The sequence below is a fragment of the Mastomys coucha genome, unplaced genomic scaffold, assembly GCF_008632895.1.
Source record: "Mastomys coucha isolate ucsf_1 unplaced genomic scaffold, UCSF_Mcou_1 pScaffold20, whole genome shotgun sequence".
Taxonomy (NCBI): Eukaryota; Metazoa; Chordata; class Mammalia; order Rodentia; family Muridae; genus Mastomys; species Mastomys coucha.
The window spans coordinates 116,311,042-116,334,017 of record NW_022196903.1 but is presented as its reverse complement, the minus strand read 5'-3'; the positions used below and the strand labels follow the sequence as shown (position 1 = coordinate 116,334,017).

Sequence of the window (22,976 nt, the reverse complement as noted above, 5' to 3'; positions counted from 1 at the left end):
CAGACAGACCAGAAGGAACCCAAGTCACTGGGCTGGCGGAGTTCCTCTGTGCCTGTGCAAGCTGGTCCCACTTACTCCCAGTGTTGGGACAGATGTTGGCTGCTGCTCACCTCGATCCTGGGTGTGTCAGAGCGCCTGGGAATAGAGCTTCCTCCAAAGAGCATTTTCAACAAATGGTGCTGGTAGAAATGGTGGTTAGCATGTAGAAGAATGCAAATCGATTCATTCCTATCTCCTTGTACAAAGCTCAAGTCCAAGTGAATCAAGGACCTCCGCATAAAACCAGATACACTGAAACTAACAGAAAAGAAAGTGGGGAAGAACCTTGAGCACATGGGCATGGGAGAAATTTTCCTGAACAGAACATAATAGCTTATGCTCTAAGATAAGAATCCACAAATGTGACCTCATAAAATTAGAAAGCTTCTGCAAGGCAAAGGACACCATCAATAAGACAAAAGAGCAACCAACAAATTGGAAAAAGATCTTTACCAATCCTACGTACAATAGAGAGCTAATATTCAATATATACAAAGAATTCAAGAAGTTAGACTCCAGAAAACCAAATAACCCTATTAAAAATGGGTACAAAGCTAAACAAAGAATTCTCAACTGAGGAATACTGGATGGCTAAGAAGCACCTAAAGAAATGTTCAACATCCTTAGTCATCAGGGAAATGCAAATCAAAATAATCCTAGGATTCCACCTCATACCAGTAAGAATGGCTAAGATCAAAAACTCAGGTAACAGCATATGCTGGTGAGGATGGGAAGAAAGAGGAACACTCCTTCATTGCTGGTAGGATTGCAAGCTGGTACAACCACTCTGGAAATCATTTTGGTGGTTCCTCAGAAAATTGGACACAGTACTACAGGAGCACCCAGCCAAACCTCCTGGGCATATACCCAGAAGATGCCCCAACCTGTAATAAGAACTCATGCTCCACTATGTTCATAGCAGCTTTATTTATACTAGCCAGAAGCTGGAAAGAACCCAGATGTCCCTCAACAGAGGAATGGATACAGAAAATGTGGTACATTTACACCAATAAAAAACAATGAAATCATTAAATTCTTAGGCAAGTGGATGGAACTAGAAAATATCATCCTGAGTGAGGTAACCCAATCACCAAAGAATAAACATGGTATGCACTCAATGATAAGTGGATATTAGCCCAAAAGCTCAGAATACTGAAGATACAATTCACAGGCCAAATGAAGCTTAAGGAGAAGGAAGACCAAAATATGGATACTTCGGTCCTTCTTACATTGGGGAACAAAATACCCATGGGAGGAGACACAGAGACAAAGTGTGGAGTAGAGAATGAAGGAAATATCATCCAGAGATTGTCCCACCTAGGGATCCATCCCATACACCGTCACCAAACCCAGACACTATTGTGGATGCCAACAAGTGCTTGCTGACAGGAGCCTGATATAGCTGTCTCCTGAGAGGCTCAGCCTGTGTCTAACAAATACAGAGGTGGATGCTCTCAGACAACTTGGACTGAGCACAAGGTCCCCAATGGAGGAGCTAGAGTAAGGACCGAAAAAGCTGAAGGAGCTTGCAGCCCCATAGGAGGAACAACAATATGAACCAACCAGTATCTCCAGAGCTCCTAGGGACTAAACCACCAATCAAAAAGTACACATGGAGGGACCCATGGCTCCAGATGCATATGTAGCAGAGAATGGCCCTGTTGGACATCAATAGTAGAAGAGGCCCTTGGTTCTGAGAAGGCTTGATTCCCCAGTATAGTGGAATGCCAGAACAGGGAAACAGGAGTGGGTGGGTTGGTGAGCAGGGGGAAGAGGAATAAGATAGGGAGTTTTCAGAGGGAAACTGGGAAAGGGGAGAACATTTGAAATACAGTCAAAGAACAGAAAAGAAACATGCCTTGGAAGAAAATTAGAAAAACTTATATTTAAGAATCAGGAAGAAGGGTTCAAGTTGAGCCAGTTATTGGTTGGCCACTCCCTCAGACTCTGTTCCTTTCCCTGTCCCTGGTGGCCTTACCTCTCCATTGGAGTTCCTGCCTGTCTACATCTCCAGGAGGAGACAGAGACCTGGGATAAGAGAGGCACCCAAGAATCAAGGTGTTCTTTGCTGTGACTCACAACATTGGGGACATGGATACTTGAAGAAGCCAATTCCTATAAATGGCAAAAATCCTAGGGTAGTGATAGGGACACCAACCCATCCACAAGCTTTCAATCCAAAATGTATGCTGTCTACAAGAAATGCAGGGACAGGAGATGGAGCAGAGATTAAGGGAATATCCAAGCAATTAGCAGTCCATCTTGAGACCCATTCCATGGGCAAGCACCAATCCCTGACACCACTAATGATACTCTGTTATCCTTGCAGACAGAGTCTAATATGGCTGTTCTCTGAGAGGCTTCACCCAGCATCTGACTCAGACATAGGTAGACACCCCAAGCCAAACAATGGACAGATTTGGAGACTCTTATGGAAGAGTTGTGGAAGGTCTGAGGGCTCTGAAGGGGATAGGACCTCCACAGGAAAAACCAACAGAGTCAATTAATCTGGACTCTTGGGGCTCTCAGAGTCTGAACCACCAACCAAAGAACCTAGATGGACTGGACCTAAGCCTCCCCTCACATATGTAGTAAATGTGTAGCTTGATCTTCATGTGTGTCCCAGATAACTGGAATGGGGTCTGTCCCAAAAGCTATTCCCTGTCCTTAGGATATGTTCTTCTAGCTAGGTTGCCTTGTCTGGCCTCTGTGGGAGATGTACTTAGCCCCACAAAGACTTGATATGCCAGGATTAGGGGATACCCAGTATGTACCCCACCCACTCAGAGGAGAAGGGGAGGAGGGATGGGGAAAGGATTATGGGAGGGAGTGACCGGGAGGGAGACAGTGAGATAAATGTACAGTGAATAATTTAATGATGATGATGATGATGACAATAAATGTATTAATAAGGAAGACAAGATTTTTGTTTAGAAGTATGCCTAGGGACACCCTGTGGGAAGGAGAGGCAGCACAATTCTGGACTGAATCACTTCACACAATCGTCACCAAGCACAAAGACATCTTCTGGGAAAGGTACACTGAGAGAGAATCTGAGCATCCCTGGAACAGAGATGGTCTTTACTGGAATTAGGAAGACAGGAGAATTCGACTGAGCACAGGGTCCCCAATGAAAGAGCTAGAGAAAGGACCCAAGGAGCTGAAGGGTTTGCAGCCCCTTAGGAGGAGCAACAATATGAACTAATTAGTACCCTCAGAGCTCCCAGGGACTAAACCACCAACTAAAGAGTACACATGGTGGGACTCATGGCTCCAGCTGCATATGTAGCAGAGGATGGCCTAGTCAGTCATCAATGGAAGGAGAGGCCCTTGGCCCTGTGAAGGTTCTATGCCCTAGTGTAGGGAAATGCCAGGGCCAGAAAGCAAGAGAGGGTGTGTTGGTGAGCAGAGGGAGGGGGGAAGGAACAGGGTTTGTTTGTTTGTTTGTTTGTTTGTTTATTTTCAGAGGGGAAACCAGGAAAGGAGATATCATTTGAAATGTAAATAAAGAAAGTATCTAAGGGGAAAAAAAAGACAAAAAAAGGAAGATGGGAGAAGAGGTGGACTTAGGGCCTTGCCTTAAAGAGACCTCTACTGAGTAGTGTCCACTGCCTACTTAATCAATTGTCTCATGGTTTTAACCTGTGCCAAGATTTCATTCATACATCAGAATTCAGATTGTGAAGGACTAGCAGAATATTTTGCTAGGTTTGAATAAAATTGGCTCATGGTTAAGTGAAAAAGAAAAAAGAGGTCAAGCTAATTGAAATAAAGAACAAACAAACCAATCATCCAGAGAAACCAAATGATCCTTTTTAAAAATAGCAGTTCCAGCTTAGGGAATACTATCCCTGCTCTCCTTTCCTAAAGAGAAAATTTGGCTTAATTAGTAATGGACAATTTTCCACAAAGATGGGAAGGCTGCCTCAGAGGCTGCCACAGTTTTATTTTACATACTAACTTATGAACCTGATCACATGAATGTGTCTGAACTAGCTCAGGGGTGAGCAAGTTTTGCCTGTGCTCCCATTTGTCACCCTTAGTTTGCTAATGAAAAATGTTTGAAAAGAAGGAAGCAACTGTCTACATTCTTCTTTTCTATGCCAATTTAGCCAGAATTTCTATTGTCAAAAGATGCTAAATTTTACTGACTGAAAGGCATTTTAGTCTGGTTTACATATAATATCTGATGAAGAATATTTAATATTTCTCATATTTTATAGTAGTTATATAAGCTCACTTTTTTGTGTGTGTTTTCTTTTCTTTTCTTTTAGATATTTTCTTTATTTACATGTAAATTTCTCCATTCCCAGTTTCCTCTCCAAAAAACAAAGAAACAAACAAAAACAACAAAAACAAACCCCTATTGCCTCCCCCTCCCCCATGCCTGCCACCCCGCCCTCTCCCACTTTCTGGCCCTGGGAAAGCTCACATTTTTAAAGTCAGCACTATAGCTACTTTATCAAGTTCGGCCTTATTTTTTCATTCTTTATCTAAGTCTAAAGTGTAATCCAAGATTTTTCTTAAACGTCATTTAGACAACACACAAAACAGAAATCACTGCATGTTGGTGCCTGGGGCTGTTCCTTTTTCTGTGACTCGCTAGAGAGAATAAATGAGGAGATAATCTGTAAAATATTACAATGATTACTTACTTAAAAATTTATCAAATTATCTCAGTAATTAGAGTGAAGAATACACGGTTTTAAAGGGTTGGGTGCTGGGATCTCTGACATGTTGATGAAGGGCACAAACTGCCAGATAAAATAGAAGTTAAAACTGAGATCCATGGTACAATAGAATGATAATTGTTAGCATCATCCTGTGCATCTCTGTTTCTTTAAATGGCCATAAATGTTCTTATCACACACACACACACATACACACAATATGGCAATAATGGTAAGTAATGGAAGGTATTTTTAACCTGCTTTGGATAATTATTTAACATATATTTTAATATATGCAGACAATATAACTTAAATATATATAATTTTACTTCTCAATTTAATGTCAATAAAGCCAAAGATATATTAAAAAACAGAAAAACAGATCAAGAGAACATACCATACAATGGCATGAGTAAATGAAAGCTTGGGGAGTTGGCAGCAAAGCATCATGGGGAGTTGGCAGCAAAGCATCATGGGGAGTTGGCAGCAAAGCATCATGGGGAGTTGGCAGCAAAGCATCATGTGTGCACAAGTGGGTCCCTATATAGTCGATGCTACACAGAAAATTCTCAACAAAAGCTCATTTTATGACTAAATACGTGGATGACTATGCAAGAATATATGTGGGCCAATGTTTCATTACACATAACCATTTGTTTCCCACTTAAATTCTGTGAAAAACTCTTCCATTTACAGAACTTCCCAGTTGTCCATGTAACAACAGGTAACAATGCAATGGTGTGCCCATGGAGAATATGTGGTTCATAAGTGTATTTTCTTCACCTGACAAACTGACTTCTGTTTATCACTGCAAGGGATATCATTCCAGCCCCATCCAGTATTCTTACGATGATTTATTATAACACATTGTTCAGAGGCTTGGTTGGGCTCACCACTGTGCCAGAATCTGAAAAGAAAGAAGAGCGTCAGGGTGTTTCCTACAATGATGCTTGAAAAGAGGGAGCAAGAGGGAGCAAGCATCCTATTAAATTCTGAAAACACCTTTGACAAAATACAACACCATTTCATGTTAAAAGTATTGGAGAGATCAGGAACTCAAGGCCCATACCTAAATAAAATAAAAGCAATATACAACAAACCAATAGCAAACCAACATCAAACTAAATGGAGAGGAACTCAAAGCAATCCCATTAAAATCGGGGACAAGGCTGCCCACTCACTCCCTATCTATTCAGTATAGTACTCAAAGTTCTAGCAAAGCAATTATACAACAAAATGAGATTAAAGAAATACAAATTGGGGAGGAAGTAACAATATCACTACTTGCAGACAATATGATAGCATATATAAGTGACCCCAAAAATTTTACCAGAGAGCTCCTACAGGTTATAAACAACTTCAGCAAAGTAGCTGGATATAAAATTAACTCAAACAAACCAGTAGCCTTCCTCTATGCAAAGGATAAATGGGCTGAGAAAGAAATTAGAGAGACAATACCCCTTGCAATACTATATTGTATATACAAACATATATCTTGGTGGGACACTAACCAAGCAAGTGAAAGATCTGTATGACAAGAACTTCAAGTCCCCAAAGAAAGAAATTGAAGAAGACCTCAGAAAATGGAAAGATCTCTCATGTTCATTGATTGGTAGAATTAATATAGTGAAAATGGCCATTTTACTGAAAGCAATCTACAGATTCAGTGCAATCCCCATTAAAAATGGGGTACAGAGCTAAACAGAGAATCCTCAACTTACGAATCTCGAATAGCTGAGAAGCACTTAAAGACATGTTCAACATCCTTAGTCATCAGGGAAATGCAAATCAAAACAACCCTGAGATTCCACCTCATACCAGTCAGAATGGCCAAGATCAAAAACTCAGGTGATAGCAGATGCTGGCAAGGATGTGGAAAAAGAGGAACACTCCTCCATTGTTGATGGGAATGCAAGCTGGTAAAGCCATTCTGGAAATCAGTCTGGTAGTTCTTCAGAAAATTGGAAATAGTTCTCTACCTGAAGATGCAGCTCTACCACTTCTGGGCATATACTCAAAAGATGTTCCAACATGTAATAAGGACACATGCTCCACTATGTTCATAGCAGCCTTATTTATAATAGCCAGGAGCTGGAAACAACCCAGATATCCCTCAACAGAAGAATGGATACAGAAAATGTGGTACATTTGTACAATGGAGTGCTACTCAGCTATTAAAAATAATGACTTCATGAAACTCTCAGGTAAGTGGATGGAACTAGAAAATAGCATCCTGTGTGAGGTAGCCCAGACACAAAAGAACACACATGGTGTGTACTCAATAATAAGTAAGCGTTAGCTCAAAAGTTTACAATGCCCATGATACAACCCACAAACCATATGAAGCTTAGGAGGAAGGAAGACCAGAGTGTGGATGTTTCAGTCCTGCATTGAGGAGGGAACAGGATGATTGCAGGAGGTGGATGGAGGGGATCCAGGGAGGGAGAAGGGGGGGAATAAGGGGGCAGTATCAGGTCCTGGATAAGACAGGAGAGAGGTACAGACGGTCAGGAAATCCAATAAAAATATGTAGCAGGGGGTATGAGGAAAAGGGGATAACCACTGGGGGGGGGTCTCAGACACCAGGGAAATGAGAGGCTCCAAGGACCCAACAGGGATGATTTTAGCAGAAAAGAGGGAGATAGAACCTGTAGAAACCGCCTCCAGTAGATAGGCATGGCCCCCAGTCAAGAAATGGGGCTGCCCACCCATCTCAAAGTTTTTAACCCAGAAATGTTCCTGTCTAAAGGAAGAACAGGGACAAAAAAATGAAGCCGAGACTGGAGGAAGGGCCATCTGGGGACTTCCCCACCTGTGGATCCATCCTGTCTGCAGGCACCAAACCCAACACTGTTGCCCTTGCCAAGATGCACTTGTTGACGGGCACTTGGTGTCTGCTACTTGGGAGGTTCAGCCAGCAACTGACCAATGCAGATGGGGATGCTTGGAACCAACAGTCAGACCGAGCTCAGAGACCTTGCTGAGGGAGCTGGCAGAAGGACTGAAGAAGCAGAGGGGGGTTGCAACTCCATAGGAAAAACAACATCAGCTGGCCAGACCACCCATGCTCCCAGGGACTAGACCACCAACCAAGGAGTGTACAGGAAGGGATTCATGGCTCCAAATACATATATAGCAGAGAATGGCCTTGTCTGAAATCAATGGGAGGGCAGGTCCTTGGTCCTGTAAAAGTATGATGCCTTGGCATAGGGGGATGCTGGAGGGGTGAGGTGAGAAGGTGGGGGGAGCACCCTTATAGAGACAAAGGAAAGGGAAGAGAGGGAGTTTGTGGGATGGGGGACTTGTAGAGGGATATCTGGAAGTAGGATATTATTTGAGATGTAAAAGAATGGAATGATTAAGAAAAAAAGAAGAAAAGGAAAGAAAGAAAAGAGGAACCAAGCATGAAGATGAGGTTAGAATTTTTGGAGATCAGATTCACGTATGTACAAATCAAGTGTTCTCCATCACACATATCTGACATTTCCCTGGATAACAGGACCCAGAGCACTCGGTGTTCTCTTAGCTTGTTACTTAACTGTTATTCCAGAAAGCACACATCCCAGAGGATACTCTTCCTTCATCCCTAGTTCTTGGTACCAGAGGATAGTCAATCCATGGTGATTATTTATATGATGAAAAGGTCTCTTGTTTTCATGTTTTACTAAGCTTCCTATTCATTTTACAATAGAATTATTTTAGAGACTGGAGAACTAGATCAAATCTTAGTACCAGGGTACAGTCAACCCACTGTGCTTATTTAGACATTAAAAAGGACTCTTCGTACTCTCATGTTTTAAGAAAGTTTTCCCATTATACAATGGAACTACTTTAAAGACTGGAGAACTAGTTCAAATCACTAAATAATCTATTTCTGTCATCAAGAACAAATAATTTAAAATTCTGGAGTTCTAGTTTTCTTCTCTGAAAACTGAAAACAAAAACCTCACATATATACACATGAATAAAAATAAATTAAGTCCTAATTTTAAAAATTTAGATGAAAGACTGAAAGCATAATAAAATTCATCTATGTATAAAGACTTTGGTTGGACAGAAGGAGTTGCAGAGACTAACTATGGAGCAGACACTGAAGGAAGGACAAGCCAGCCTGATATAGCTATCTCCTGAGATGTTCTGACAGTACCTGACTAATACAGATGTAGAGGCTCCCAGTCATCCATTGAACTGAGTACAGGGTCCCCAATGAAGGAGTTAGAGAAAGGACCAAAGGAGCTAAAGGGTTTGCAGCCCCTTAGGATGAACAACAATATGAACTAACTAGCACCCTCAGAGCTCCCAGGGACTCAACCACCAACCAAGGACTATACATGGTAGGACTGATTGTTCTGGCAGCATGTGTATAGTAGAGGATTGCAAAGTCAAGCATCAATGGGAGGAGAGGCCCTTGGCCCTGTGAAGTTTCTGTACCCCAGTGTAGAGGAATGCCAGGGCCAATAAGTGGGAGAGGGTGAGATGACAAGCAGGGGGAGGCAACAAGGGTTTGTTCTTGTTGTTTTTTTTGGGGGGGTTGGTCTGTTTTTTTTATTTTTGAGGGGAAACTGGGAAAGGGGAAATCATATGACATGTAAATAAAGAAAATATCTAATAAAAAAAGAAATTACAGACACCCCCACCAAAAAAAGACTTTGGTTGGCACTTATCATCTACAATCTTCAAACTCAATTTCCGCATCTCTACCTGGAATATCTGTCTCAAAGGATGCCTGTGATGAGCACATGGGAGAGTAAAAGTTACTCCATCCTATCACCAGGAGGGAGCTATTTTTGCTTCATAACGAACAGCTGGAACACCTGAAATTTTCCTCATGCTACAGGACCCAGGACTCTAGACTCACGTGGCACTCTTATTGTATGGTGTCTGATCAACCCAGCGCCATTGTCTTTGACCAGCATCTAAAAGCCCTATAAAATAACCAGCACCAGTCTCCAGGATCCCGGTGATGAAATCCTAAGAGAAAAGAAAGAAAAAGCTATCAGCCTGGACTGAGCACTACTTTTTCTGTTATAGAATTTTTTCTAAGATCTTTTAATTAATTTTAATGCTACAAAATGATAGGGTTCAATAGGAGGCACATAGGCAAATACACAATAATCAAATCCTACTTCATCTCTGTAGGCCCTTAAATATTTTTAAATTTTAGATTATTTTAATATATAATTATTTTATATTTTAGAGGTATATTGTGATATTTTGACTGATTTTTTTCTGGTCACAAAGAGATAGGGAAACAAAGGATCGAAGAATAGAAGACACCCTCAGGAGTACACATTTTCTCCCACCAACACCTCAGGTGTGCACGTCTTCTCTGGATGATCATGACACTATTGAAGTCATCACTCACGTTTAACTACACTGGAAACAATCTCTGACCATGATCATAATGAATCCACATCTCAGACGCACACCCCTCTTTTCGTCACCAACACCATTTTTGACAGTTGTACATGAGAAAATTTTGCACATCTAATCATTCTCCATTCAAACCTCAGCTACTCCATTTCTCATAGTGGACTGTGACCCTCCAGACTGGGTCCTGTTTCCCTGCACCCTTCTTGGTTAGGCAGTTGATTCTACAGGAAGCATTAGAGTGCTGAAACCACAAACTGGTCTTTCAAGCGGAAGCATTTTGCCCTTCCCCCAGCCCAGTGTGTTGCATTTCTGATGCCACGGTTCCTTGGAAGTTGTTTAGTTCTACTTAAGCAGAACTAAGGTGTAGAAGGCAAAGGCTGAAGCCACCATTCCTGCCTATCTACTGGACAGCTTTCTGCCACAGCACCAACACTCAAGTCAACAAAACTCCCTCTTAGCAGAAACAGGCAGACAGCCTACTGGACCCAGACCCTGCTCTCTTATAGAATGTACCTGCTCTTCCTGGCTGTGGATCACCACCAGATGAGCACCCATGAGGGAGCAGTTCTCCTTACTCTCATTCCAAGATGCCTCTAAGTCATTTGAAATGAAGTAGCAGTAGGAACCAAATGGTTTCCAATCCTTCCGGCAACAGCTCCAGTCTTTGTCTTTGTGGGAAGAAAGAAATGTAAACGCAATGCAATAAAGTCATTTTAAAGCTACTTGTGTGCAGACACCACATAGTAGCTGGAACTCCCAGCTTCTCCCAGATGCAGCAGGAGCCCCTCTCCCCTCAGGTGCCAAGAAACCCAAGTCCACCTCCATTATCACTAGTGTCAGGGCCCTTTGTCCAACTGAGGTGGAATCAAAAAAAAGCCAGAAAAACAGAGTGTAAAGAACACCCAGACTCTCGGGACATAACACACAACAATCTGGGTATCCAAAGAGTAGAGTCATACCAGGAACCAGAAAATTTCATTTTATATAAATAAGATATTGCATTTAAACAATACAGATCAATAATCATAGCAGCAGTATTCTAACAGAAGACTTTTAAATTAGTATTGATGAAAATACTTCACAAAAATATTACAAAGATTCTAGAGATAAATGTAAAATATAATACCTCAGGAAATCATGACCTATTTTTATTGTTACAAGAGCTACAGGCAATTAATAACCACTAAAAGACAGAGAAATAATCTTCTCCATGGATGAGCCACCTAATTGGTTATCCAGTAGAAGTGGTTAGTCTTTGAATGGTATGCTTTTATCAAATGAACCCTGCATAGCAAGATGCAATAAAACTGGACACAAACCTATATCAAGGCTGATTGAGGCAACCCACTGGGAGAAAGGGCGTCCCATGAGCAGAAGAGACCTGCTTTTTCTGAAGGGAAACAGGAAAGCAATAGATATGGGAAATAGGGAAGGTTTTGGGACTGAAAGGAGTGGAGAGAGGTCATGCTGCAGTTGGCATAAATTGTATGAAAGACGAATAAATTTTACAAAAAGAAGTAGATCATCAAGCAATATCAACAGTCTATAATAATTTTTATAATTTAGATCCTGTGTACAATGTGATGAGACTAGCATTTCACACCTGCCATCCTCCTCAAAAATAATTACTCAAATTTTAATACAGGAATATCCTATAACACACTAGATCAGTCACCCTACTAATCAGAGTCATGTAAAACATGGATCTTCTGAAAACATATCTCAACCAAGAGAAAACTAAAGAGATTTGACAGCTAAATACAATGTGGTGTCCCAGATGAAAGTCTAGTCATCATGATCGTCAATCAGTATTGAAGTCAGTATTTACTCACTAATTGTAGCAAACATGAATGCCTTTATAAGATGCTCATATAGGGAGTCCCTCAACACCCAGAGGAAGCTCCACTTCCAGGCACTCTGACACATCCAGGATCAGAGGTGAGGAGGACCCAACATCTGTCCCAACACCGGGAGTAACTGGGACCAGCAGAACCAGGCACAAAGGAACTCCACCAACCCAGTGGTTCTGGTTCCTTCTGGTCTGTCTGAGCTGGTGTCCTGAGCAGACCTTGGGCGCAAGCTCCGAAGCCAGTCCCACAACACCCAAAGGAAGCTCCACTCCCAGGTGTTCTAACATGCCCAGGATCAGAGGTGAGGAGGACACAACATCTGTCCCAATACTGGGGGTAACTGGAGCCAGTAAGGCCAGACACACAGGAACTCTGCCAGCCCAGTGGCTCAGGTTGCTTCCTGTCTGTCTGAGCCAGCCAGTGCCCTGAGCAGACCTTGGGCACAAACTCTACAACCAGTACCAAAATACCCAAAGGAAGCTCCACTCCCAGGTGCTCTAACAAGCCCAGGGTCACAGGATCCCAGAATCACAGGATCACAGAGACAGCTTGACTCTGAGGAGTTCTGACACAACCAGTCAGACTCCAAGTCAGACTCCAGTCAATCTGACTCCAGTCAGATTTAGCAAGGGCAGGTAGCACTAGAAATAACCAGATGATGTGGGGCAAGCATAAGAATATAAGCAACACAAACCAAGGTTACTTGGCATCATCAGAACCCAATACTTCCACCATAGCAAGTCCTGGACACACCATCATACCAGAAAAGCAAGATTCAGATCTAAAACCACTTCTCATGGTGAGGGAGTCTCATCCACTCAAGAATACAATAAAAAATAGATAACTTTGGCCAAAGAAAATGTGAAATCTAAAAAATTTCCTACAAAAAAAAAAACAGAAAATCTAGGAATTCATGAGAAAATTAAACCTAAGAACAATAGGAAGAAAACAAGAAGTATCCCAACTCAAAGACCCAAAAAATATTTTAAACAAAATTATAGAACAAAAGTTTTCCTAACCTAAAGAAGGATATAAGTATAATGGACAAGAAGTACACAGAATAACAACTAGACTGGACCATTAAAAAAAAAAACACACAGTCCCCTCCTTTCCCTTCCCAAAAGAGAAGAGGAAGATGTAATGGAGGGAAGGCTTGCGTGACAGGGAACTGGGAGGAGATGAAAGGCTGATATTTGGGTTGTAAAGTGAGTAAGTAAATATATTTTTAAAATTTTAAGAAGATGTAATATACTAGTATCTATGAGGTAGTTAAAAATTACATGCTGTGTTATACTGAAATCTATGTGTGTGTTATTTCTTATAATACTAAGCATAAATTTTTAATACATGTGGTTCTTCAAGAACATAATAAAGTTCTGCACTAACTTAAAAAAAATGTTGGACAGGATCCTTCCAGTTGCCATCTGCACCCGGTGCTATGGGACGGCAGCCATGACTGTGTCTACATGGGTACTGCAGCCATTCTGTTCAAGATGGGCAAGTTGGAAGACTGGAAGTTGTTTGCCACCCCCAAGGTGTGAGCCAAACCCCTGTAGCAAATAAATGTTGTATGTATGTCCCTGGGAGGGGTAGAATTTCTGGAGGTATCACTATCCCTGATTTCAAGGTGGAGTACAGAGATATACTAATAAAACCCTCATAATATTAGCATAAAAGCAGACACACTAATCAATGGCATTAAGTGGAAAACTCAGGGGTAAATCAATACTCGTATGGACACCTGATTTTTGACAGAAGCCAGAAATACACAATGGAAAAAAGCATCTTCAACAAATGGTGCTGGTCTAACTGGATGTCTGCACATAGAAGAATGCAAAGAGATCCATATCTATAACCCAGGACAAAACTCAGGCTCAAGTGGATTAAAGACCTCGCCATTAAACCAGACACACTGAACCCTTATAGAAGAAGGCATAGGGAATATCCTTGAACACATTGGCATAGGAGACAACTTCCTAAACAGAACATTAATAGTGCAGGCACTTAGATCAACAATTAATAAACAGGACCTCATGAAACTTTTAAACTTTTAAAAAGCTTAACAAAGCTTTTTCTGTTAGACAAAGGACACTGTTAATACGACAAAACGGTATCATACAGAAGAGGAAAAGATTCTGACCAATACAACAAAGTACTGTTATATCCAAAATATATAAAGAATTCAAGAAACTAGACATCAACAAACCAAAAAAATCCAGATCTGAACAGAGAATTCTCAATAGAGAAATATCAAATAGCTGAAAACCCCTTAGAGAAGTGTTTAACATCCTTAGCCATCAGTGATATGCAAGCTAAAACTACATTAAGATTTCATCTTATACCCATTATAATGCTTAAGATCAAAAACTCAAGCGAGGATATAGAACAAGGGAAACACTCCTCCATTGCTGGTGGGAGTACAAACGTGTACAGCCACTATGGAAATCAATATGTCTGTTCCTCAGGAAATTGGAAATCAATGTACCTCAAGACCCACCTGTACCAAACTTGGGAATATAACCAAAAGATTCCATCCTACCACAAGGACACTTGTTCAACTGTGTCAATAGCAGCTTTATTCATAATAGCAAGAACCAAAAAAAAAAAAACCCTAGATATTCCTCAATGAAGAATGGAGTTTCTAAAACACAGTACATTTACACAATGGAGTGTTGCTTGGCTATTTTTAAAATGACATCATGAAATTTGCAGACAAATGGAAAGAACTAAAAAAAAAAAAAATAGTCCTGTTACATAACCCAGATCCAGAAAGACAAAGTATGTATTCACTTAGAAGTGGATATTAAGCTGTTAATTAAAAAATAATCTTACTATAATCCACAAACCCAAAAAGACTAAATATCAAGGAGGCACATGAATCTCCTTGGGAAGGGGAAATATAATAGATCTTGTGGGTAGAATAGGGAGCAGGTGGAACAGGAAAGATCAAGTTGAGGGGATGGGAGTGAATACAAGGAGAGATGACTGGAATTGTGGGCATTTGGGGAGTGATGTGGAAAGCTAGTGTAATGGAAACTCCCTGTAATCTACAAGGGTGACCCTAGTGAAGACTCCTACTAATGGGTGATGCAGAGCTTGAACGGCTACCATCTGTAATCATGCAAGGCTCCCAGACTGGCACTCCAACCCAGCCACAAAACCTTTGACCTACAATGTGTCCTGCATATAAGATGTGCTAAGGTGTCACAGAACTTGTGGGAGTAGCCAACCAATGACTGGTCAAACTTGAGGCCCAAGCCACAAGAGGAAGCCCATGTTCAACACTGCCTGGATGGCTAGGAACTGAAACTGAATAGCCCAGATACCTAGGATAAAAGCAAACACAACTGGAAAAAAAAAAGCCAATGAAATGATTCCTAATGATCTTCGGCTATACTCATAGATCCTTGCCTAGCCCAACTGTCATTAGAAAGCCTTCATCCAGCAACTGATAAAAAAAGATACAAAGACCCACAACCAAACACTAGATAGAGCTTGGGAAATGCAGAAGAAGATGGGAAGGAAGGATTGTAGGATCCAGAGGGGTCACGGACACCAGGAAAACACGGCCTATAGAATAAACTAAGCAAGGTTCATAGGGTTTCACAGAGACTGAATTGACACAGAGCCTACACAGACCTGCACTAGGTCCTCTGCATATATGTTATATTTGTTTAACTTGTTGTTCTTGTGGGGTTGTCACTGACATTTTGCCTGCTCTTAGGACCGTTTTCCTCCTCCTGGATTACTTTGTTCAGCCTTGATATGAGGTCTGGTACCTAGTCTTACTGTAACCTGTTATGCCAAGTTCTATTGATATCCCTGGGAGACCTCCTCCATTTTGGAGGGAAACAGAGGAGGTATGAATCTGGAGGGGGAGAAGGGGAAGTGGAAGGCAGTGATTTGGAGGAGAGATGGAGGGGAAATGGTGGTTGGGATGTAATTTGTGAGAGAATGAGTGAAAGAGAAAGACAGAGAGATAAAGAGAGACAGAGAAAAAAGATTTATGTGAAACTATAAATCTTTATATGTTTACACTCATGTATGTATATATGTTTACACTCTACAACAGCAACCAAACACTTACATACATTAATTCTTACCTTCCATGAGTGAAACATTTTTTGTGCAGTGCAGTTCATTGTGAGTTATATCTTTTATAGCTTTTTTTTCAAGAAGTTGAGAGTACTTTTGAAAATAAACTGGAAGAAAACAGAACCAAAACCACTCATTTTCATGATAGAAGCATGCCTTTCTATTTTGTTATTTACTGGTACAAAAATCTACAACATCCACACAGCCTAAGTAGACAGAAACTGACTACAATTCCCATCACCCTATAGTCAATGGAATCTTCAGCATCCTAATTTAAAACCACAGATACTTTCCTGAACTCACAAAAACAAGAGTGACTTAAAAGGCAGGATGGGTCCGTTATTATGGCTCTAAAGGGAATAAGCCATATCCTTCAATGCTGAATGTAAGATGAGAATGCTCATTCTTCCAGGAGATGAAGCAAAGATAGATACTCATATTTAAGGATGTAAACTACCTTCTTGTTGGGAGGAAAATGGCTTTGCTAATTCTGAGTAGCTATAGGTTATTTTAGAATGGAAAGTAAGAAAAAAATAACATCTACAGGACATTGCTTTCTTCCTTAAACTTGCATCTTTTCGACTGAGTGGCTCCTCCATGTACCACACTCTCGCTCACTCAGAATCACACTGACTGGCCTCTCCCTCTCCATCTGAATCTCTTCACTTTCCTGCTGTGTCTTTGTCCTCCTTATTCTATCACTTTCGCTTCCTCCATTTCTCCAACACCAGTTCTGAAATGGGTCATCAGTAAAATCTCAGGGCACTCATTGGCCTTCTTGGTATTGGACTTGAGCCCAGTTCTAGTTCCCTTCAGCCCTCGAACCATTGCTCTGTCAGGTTTTGCCTCGCCTTTTGGCCATCAATTCTTGTCCTTTATAATCTCTTCTCCCTCCATCTACCCCTTCAAAATGTAACACTTCCTGCAGCCCTATCATTATGCTTCCTTCTCATACAAATTCTTCCCAAGTGATGTCTGCGTCTCATGTGATTGTCATATCTTGTATGGGGTTTTTTGTTTGTTTGTTTGTTTGTTTTTTGCTCACTAAACATAAACGTATTAGGTTCAACTCAATATGCCTAAAACTAAAGTCAACATCTACCCACTTAAATGTATAACTTGTCATATATTCTCTACCTCTTTGATCAATTTCATGGTTGCTGAGTTTTCAGCATAAGGATATTAAAGTCATATTTTACTTCTTGGGCCCCTAAATCCCTAGTAGTCCATACTCATCAAGCATCTATTTCCTTAGCCCTGTACTCTTTACCTCTCAAAGCTGCCTCCTCTCGTGTTCTCCAGACACTTATTTCATTATCAGATTACAAATTAGCCCTCTCATTTATTTCTTTGTCCTAATAATTCTATTTTCAGAGTCCTGTAAAAACACCATTTATAACCTAAATATGGCAACACAAGTTCTTTATTTGAAACAGTACAATGGTTCTCCATGGTATTGATGGTTTGCAAAAAAAAAAAAATAACCACAATTTTTAACTTCTGTATTCACACACCATGGCAATGTGATTTTGCAACTGTCACAGTTCAAATTTAAAAAAAAAAAAAATTGAAGTCTCCTGTGTGAACCGGCCAAGAGAGTGTGCAAAATCAGCTCTAATCGACTCTCCAGTTAAAATTTTGAGAACCTGGCTCATGGTCACCCTCAACCTTGGAACTCTCCAAGTGCCATGTAAACAAGCCCAGGCCCTCCTAAGGACTCACAGAAAAGTGAGCCATACTGTTAGTCATTCCAGCTGGCCTCTTCCTCCCAGAGGCTGTGCTGCCTGGACTAGTAACTGACCACGTACACATGCCTAAGTTCAGCAAGGACAAGGGGAGCCACTCAGTGGAGATCAGCCAAAAACGCCAAACCACGGAAGCATAAGATAAATAAATACGTGTATTAGCTCATTGCATCTATACTGCTATATTAAGTAGAAAACAATACTTGATTAAAGAACACTCTTTAGGAGAAATAACTGGTTTTGTAAGGGGGCGCAACATGACCTCTGCATCCTGTTGGGTCTACCTAGGGAAATGCCATTTCTTCTTCACTTATGTTGTGTGCTTCAACCACTCATGCTTCAGTTTTATCCCTTGGTGACATTCATGGTGCCCACAGTTCTAGGTGTCACCTCTTCTATTCACTATCTCAGCACAATACTTCCCAGACAACATTGCAGATACTAGTTCATTTTTTATGTAAATTCTTTACATAGCCCAGGCTAGCTCCACACTTGCTGTCCTATTACCTAACACCCTGAGTAACTGGGATAATAGGAGAGTGCCATTATACCTGGCTGGCACTAATTCATTGACTTTCCTCTAAATTTCTTGAGAACAGAGTCTGTGTTCTTCCTAGACTTGGTCTGACACATCATCTGACATACATTAATGTGAGTTATTACTATATTATTACTATTACTTCACTCTGAGTGAGCAAATAAATGAGTAAAATATCCTAAATATACTACCTTCATGCATTTTTAAGTTTTTCATAAATGCTCAAATCTTTGAGGAACAGAAATCTGCCCACTTGCTCGTGTTGCTTTTAGATTTCTCATGATACTGGGAAGGACAGAAGTAGCTAGGAATTAACCAAAGGACTCTTGTTGAATGATTTCTTCCTAGCTCTTTCTTGTACACAGCTCACCTTAGATGAAGGAGCCCTATACACACAGAGCTTGACCTCTCAATGCAAATGAGAAAATGTAGATTTGACCTCCTTGTCTAATAAAGACAACAGACCAAAGAGTTCACTCCACAACCCCACACAGACACTCATAAACGTGATTTTAATTTTCCCCAAAGAATATTTCTTCTTCATATTTCCATTAAATGCCAACTGCTGCAGTGGAACCTCTCTTCATCTAAGGCAGACATGGCCCATTGATGGGGAGGAGGGGGATACTTACTGATGAAAACAACTAAGAATGTGATTGCCAGCAGCAGGAGAAATACCATCAGGGATGTAAAAAGCAGCGAGGGGGAACCAGGCTTACTTAGCTGACAGGGATGTTTCTCTCTGGCAGCTAAAAGGGGAAGCACATTCATTTCATGATAAATAAGCTCCATCCTTGTTTCTTCTTTCCCACCCTTCTCTTCTCCCATTTTCTTTACGACACATAATTTACTAATAGTATGAACATTTCAAGTAACAGAAAAATAAAAGCACAAACTTACACTGTTGAAATAACTGGTATTAATATTTTAAGATCTGAAAAATACTTTGAATATACGTATATGAAAATACTTGGTTCATATCCTTTCATGGAGGGGTGTGTGTGTGTGTGTGTGTGTGTGTGTGTGTGTGTGTGTGTGCATGTGTGTGTGTGTGCGTGTGTGTGTGTGTGCATGTGTGTGTGTGTGTGTGTATGTGTGTATGTGTGTTTGTGTGTGTGTGTGAAGGAAAGTGTAATGAGGTAGGATCTCACTGTGTAGTACTGGATGGTCTGCAATTCATTATGTAGACTAGACTGGGCTCAAACCCTCAGTGATCCTCCTGCCTCTGCCTCCCCAGTGCTGGAATTAGACCAAATCTGGCCCTTGCAGTAAATCTTAAAGTCTGTGCGTATAAAGTATTTTCCCGCATAATGAAACAACATAAATACTGCCATCTGGCCTATGACTTTTCTTTACATCAGAATTGTAAATACATTTTCATTTCACTGCTTTCTTAGTGTTTTTTATTATGGATTCAACACTATATATTTAAATAACTTCCAGACTGCCAAAATATTAAAGACACATATACAATAACAGATAAATATTTCTAATCATAGTCCATCACTTTAGCATAATGTTAGTCTGCTAGCCACCATCATGTGGCTGGCAACTTCCTGGACGAAGGTACAATTTAGTGGTACAGCAGCGGGCTATCAAGTGAGAGGTTCTGCTATGATCTGTAGTATAAATGAAACAAGTTCCTTCAAGATAAAATCTCAACCCATAAACAGTTTTCATGTAGTTACAAAATACTGTCAAACGTAGAGGGAAGAGATCACTATTAAACAATATGACTTCATTTTCAGAAAAAAAATTGTATTTATGCTCATTTATATAGAGCAGTTAATGCAGCAAGATTCAAGGTTTAGTTTCTGTAAATGGCAAGAGCAAAACCCATGCTGAGAAAGCTTTTCCTTCCCACTATACAACTCTACAGCTCTCCAAGCCAATCTATAAACAGCTTTAAAAGCTAAGACTCCAGTCAAGTACCAGATGGAAGCACTCAAAGAATCTTTCACAAATACCACCTAACTTTGCTACCGACCCGTTCCTTTTTCCTCCCATCTACATTAAGGACAGAAAGGGGCTTTTTGTTTTTCTCTTGTTTTGTTTTACCTGCAGGACATTTTGAGTAGGTGCCCAAGGAGTTGGATTCTTTTGTGATCCTCACTTCTGCATAAGTGATTTCTGAAGCCATGTCAGGAAAAAATCTGCCTCCCTCAGAAAGCACAACTTGTTCACTCTCTAAGGCTCTGTAGTATGTGAGAGCCAATCGTGGCAGAAAGTTGTCATGTCACACAACTGTATGAAAGAAGAGGCATATCTCACTTAGAGATGAGAACAAAGAAAAAACCACAGCACGGAATCACTTGGGTCACACGGGGGAGATGCAACTTCTTTTTTTTTTAAAGATATTTTCTTTACTTACATGACATATGATATCTCCTTTCTCCATTTCCCCCCCAAAAAAAATGAAAAATAAAAAACAAAACAAAAACAAACAAGCAAAATAAACTGTTCCCTCCCCCCTCCCCCTGCTCACCAACCTACCCTCACCCACTTCCTGGCCCTGGCATTCCCCTACACTGGGGCATAGAACCTTCACAGGACCAAGGGCCTCTCCTCCCACTGATGACCAACTTGGCCATCCTCTGCTACATATGCTGTTGGAGCCATTAGTCCTACCATGTGTACTCTTTGGTTGGTGGTTTAGTCCCTGGGAGCTCTGAGGGTACTAGTTAGTTCATATTGTTGTTTGTCCTAAGTAGAGGCTCACAGCCATCCATTGGACTGAGTACAGGGTCCCCAATGAAGGAGCTAGAGAAAAGACCCAAGGAGCTGAAGAGATGCAACTTCTTAATACAAGAAAATAAGAATTGTAGCCCTCAAACCCACTCAGCAAAGTATGCAGTACTACAAAGCGGGAACTCAAAGAGGGAAGGAAAGAAATAGAAAGGAGAAGAAAAGAGGAACCATGCTATTAGAGAACCCTGTCCTAAGACACTGCAGCAAACATAAATTCGTGAAATTCTATATGCAAAACAGTTTAAGGAAAACCAGACAACAGGAGCAAAACATTTAAGGCGTGACGTTGATTTTGACTGAACAAGCAAATTATAATATCACATTCTAGAGGACCATTGGCCCTCACCATTGTGTGGGCTCCCACTTTTCTCTCCGCTGCCTACAGTGTGGGGAAGGCAAAGCTCACATCCTTGCTTCTGAAGCTGCCCCTCTGAGCACTCTGCCTGCTGCCACAGCTTCATAACTAGCTGCGTGGGGACTCTCCACTCCCTTTGCTACTTGTCACATCCAGAGCTCCTGAAACAGCTCTGGTAGTGGCTGTGGGAGGACTCTGTCCTCTCCTTGTGCCTCTCTTCTCTGAATCCCTGTGCTCCTCAGCATGAGCTAAGTGTTCACTGCACTGTCGGAGAATCAAATGGGTCACAGTGTAAAAGAGGGGACACTTAACATTAGTTGCTAAAGAAGGGATGATTTGAGCCTCTCCCACAGACATCTTCCAGCTCATAGCCACAAGCTCAATCTTCAGTTCTTCCAAATACTTCCCTTCTTTGAATCTCCTCTGGCTACTCCCATGCTTTTACACATAACAAGCAAAGAGCATGTACATGCATAAGAAACACACACACAGTTTGTTTTTATTGGTTTTCTCTTGCTTTTGTATGCAAACATACTGAAAAACCATGGGTTCACACTATAACCCCCGTTTTAATATAATCCATGGGTTTCATTTTATTTCCCAAATTTCTGCATTTCTAACTTACATCTATGAGTGGAAATAAATTGATGCTTGGGTGCCCTCTTCACCTCTTCCAAATGTTAAGGACTGTCTCACGTCTCCTGTCTCACCAGCAGAGATGCTATATACAGCTGCTCTTTGCTCCTTTTGGGGTTCTTCTTTTTCTCATCATTTATCACCCCAATTTCACCCCCATCACTATATAAGAAAGAAGGATAGAAGGGAAGGAGATCCCTGAATCTAATTTCTTTCCCTTTGTTTCTTTGAGCATGGCTACTAACAAACCACAATCAATCCCCAAAATGAGCCACAACCTCCAACCCCACCACTCCAGTCTCTAGCATCTGTACACCCTCTGCAAAGGTCCCAGAGTTCCAAATATCACACAATCACAGAAACTATCTACAACTGGCACAACCATGCCTCTGCTAGAGCATGAAGCAAATAAAACATAGACAGCTGCTGCCAGCAGTCTAAAGTGGCTTCATATCCCCATACCCCCACACCTGGGATTAAAATGAAAACATATTCTTATATTTCTGTATTTTTAAGAAACCAGAATTCCAGAATTGTCACTACAGCAATAGGCACCCAGGGCCTTAACTCACTGATGGATGTCTAGAAGACTTGAGTCCCAGATGAAGTGGATTATAGATTACAGCCAGAATGCTCACAGGGGACAGGCTTCAATGTACTGTCCAGGTTCCTCCTATGCTTCTTTGGCCCTTTCCCTATGGGGATACCAGCTTGTAGAAGTCTTGTGATAAGATAAATGGAAATCTTAAAACTTCAGTAACTATCAGAATGCCTACAGTCTCAAAGTCATGCTTCACTAACTGAAGGATTCCTGTGTCTCCTCCTGCACTGACATCTGCTGTTTAAGAATGGCCAGTCCGGTCTCTCGGGTGAGGTTCTGAGACTGGAGCACCCAGCCCGGAGGCGCCTTAGCCCAGAGATCCGGGC

At 41.1% G+C, this 22,976-nt stretch overlaps 1 protein-coding gene across 4 annotated transcripts in view; it reads right to left on the bottom strand.

The window, feature by feature from the left end:
* The window catches only part of LOC116099556 (C-type lectin domain family 4 member A-like), a 50,160-nt gene extending 29,590 nt beyond the window's left edge, over window positions 1-20,570 (bottom strand). For 2 of the 4 annotated variants that reach the window (XR_004122300.1, XR_004122299.1), the window contains exons 1-6: window positions 20,369-20,570; window positions 18,943-19,059; window positions 16,036-16,134; window positions 10,596-10,750; window positions 9,568-9,680; window positions 5,107-5,616 (exon numbers count right to left, since the gene is read on the bottom strand). Coding sequence is in view for 1 of the 4 variants with exons in the window: in XM_031383324.1 (XP_031239184.1) it covers window positions 5,472-5,616; window positions 9,568-9,680; window positions 10,596-10,750; window positions 16,036-16,134; window positions 18,943-19,059; window positions 20,369-20,450 (711 nt within the window). In the remaining 3 variants the exon portion in view is untranslated. Of the gene's footprint in view, window positions 1-4,970; window positions 5,617-9,567; window positions 9,681-10,595; window positions 10,751-16,035; window positions 16,135-18,942; window positions 19,060-20,368 lie in introns of those variants that run through there. The other 2 variants (XM_031383324.1, XR_004122301.1) reach the window with 2 other exon arrangements.
* Between the last annotated feature and the right edge of the window lie 2,406 nt (window positions 20,571-22,976).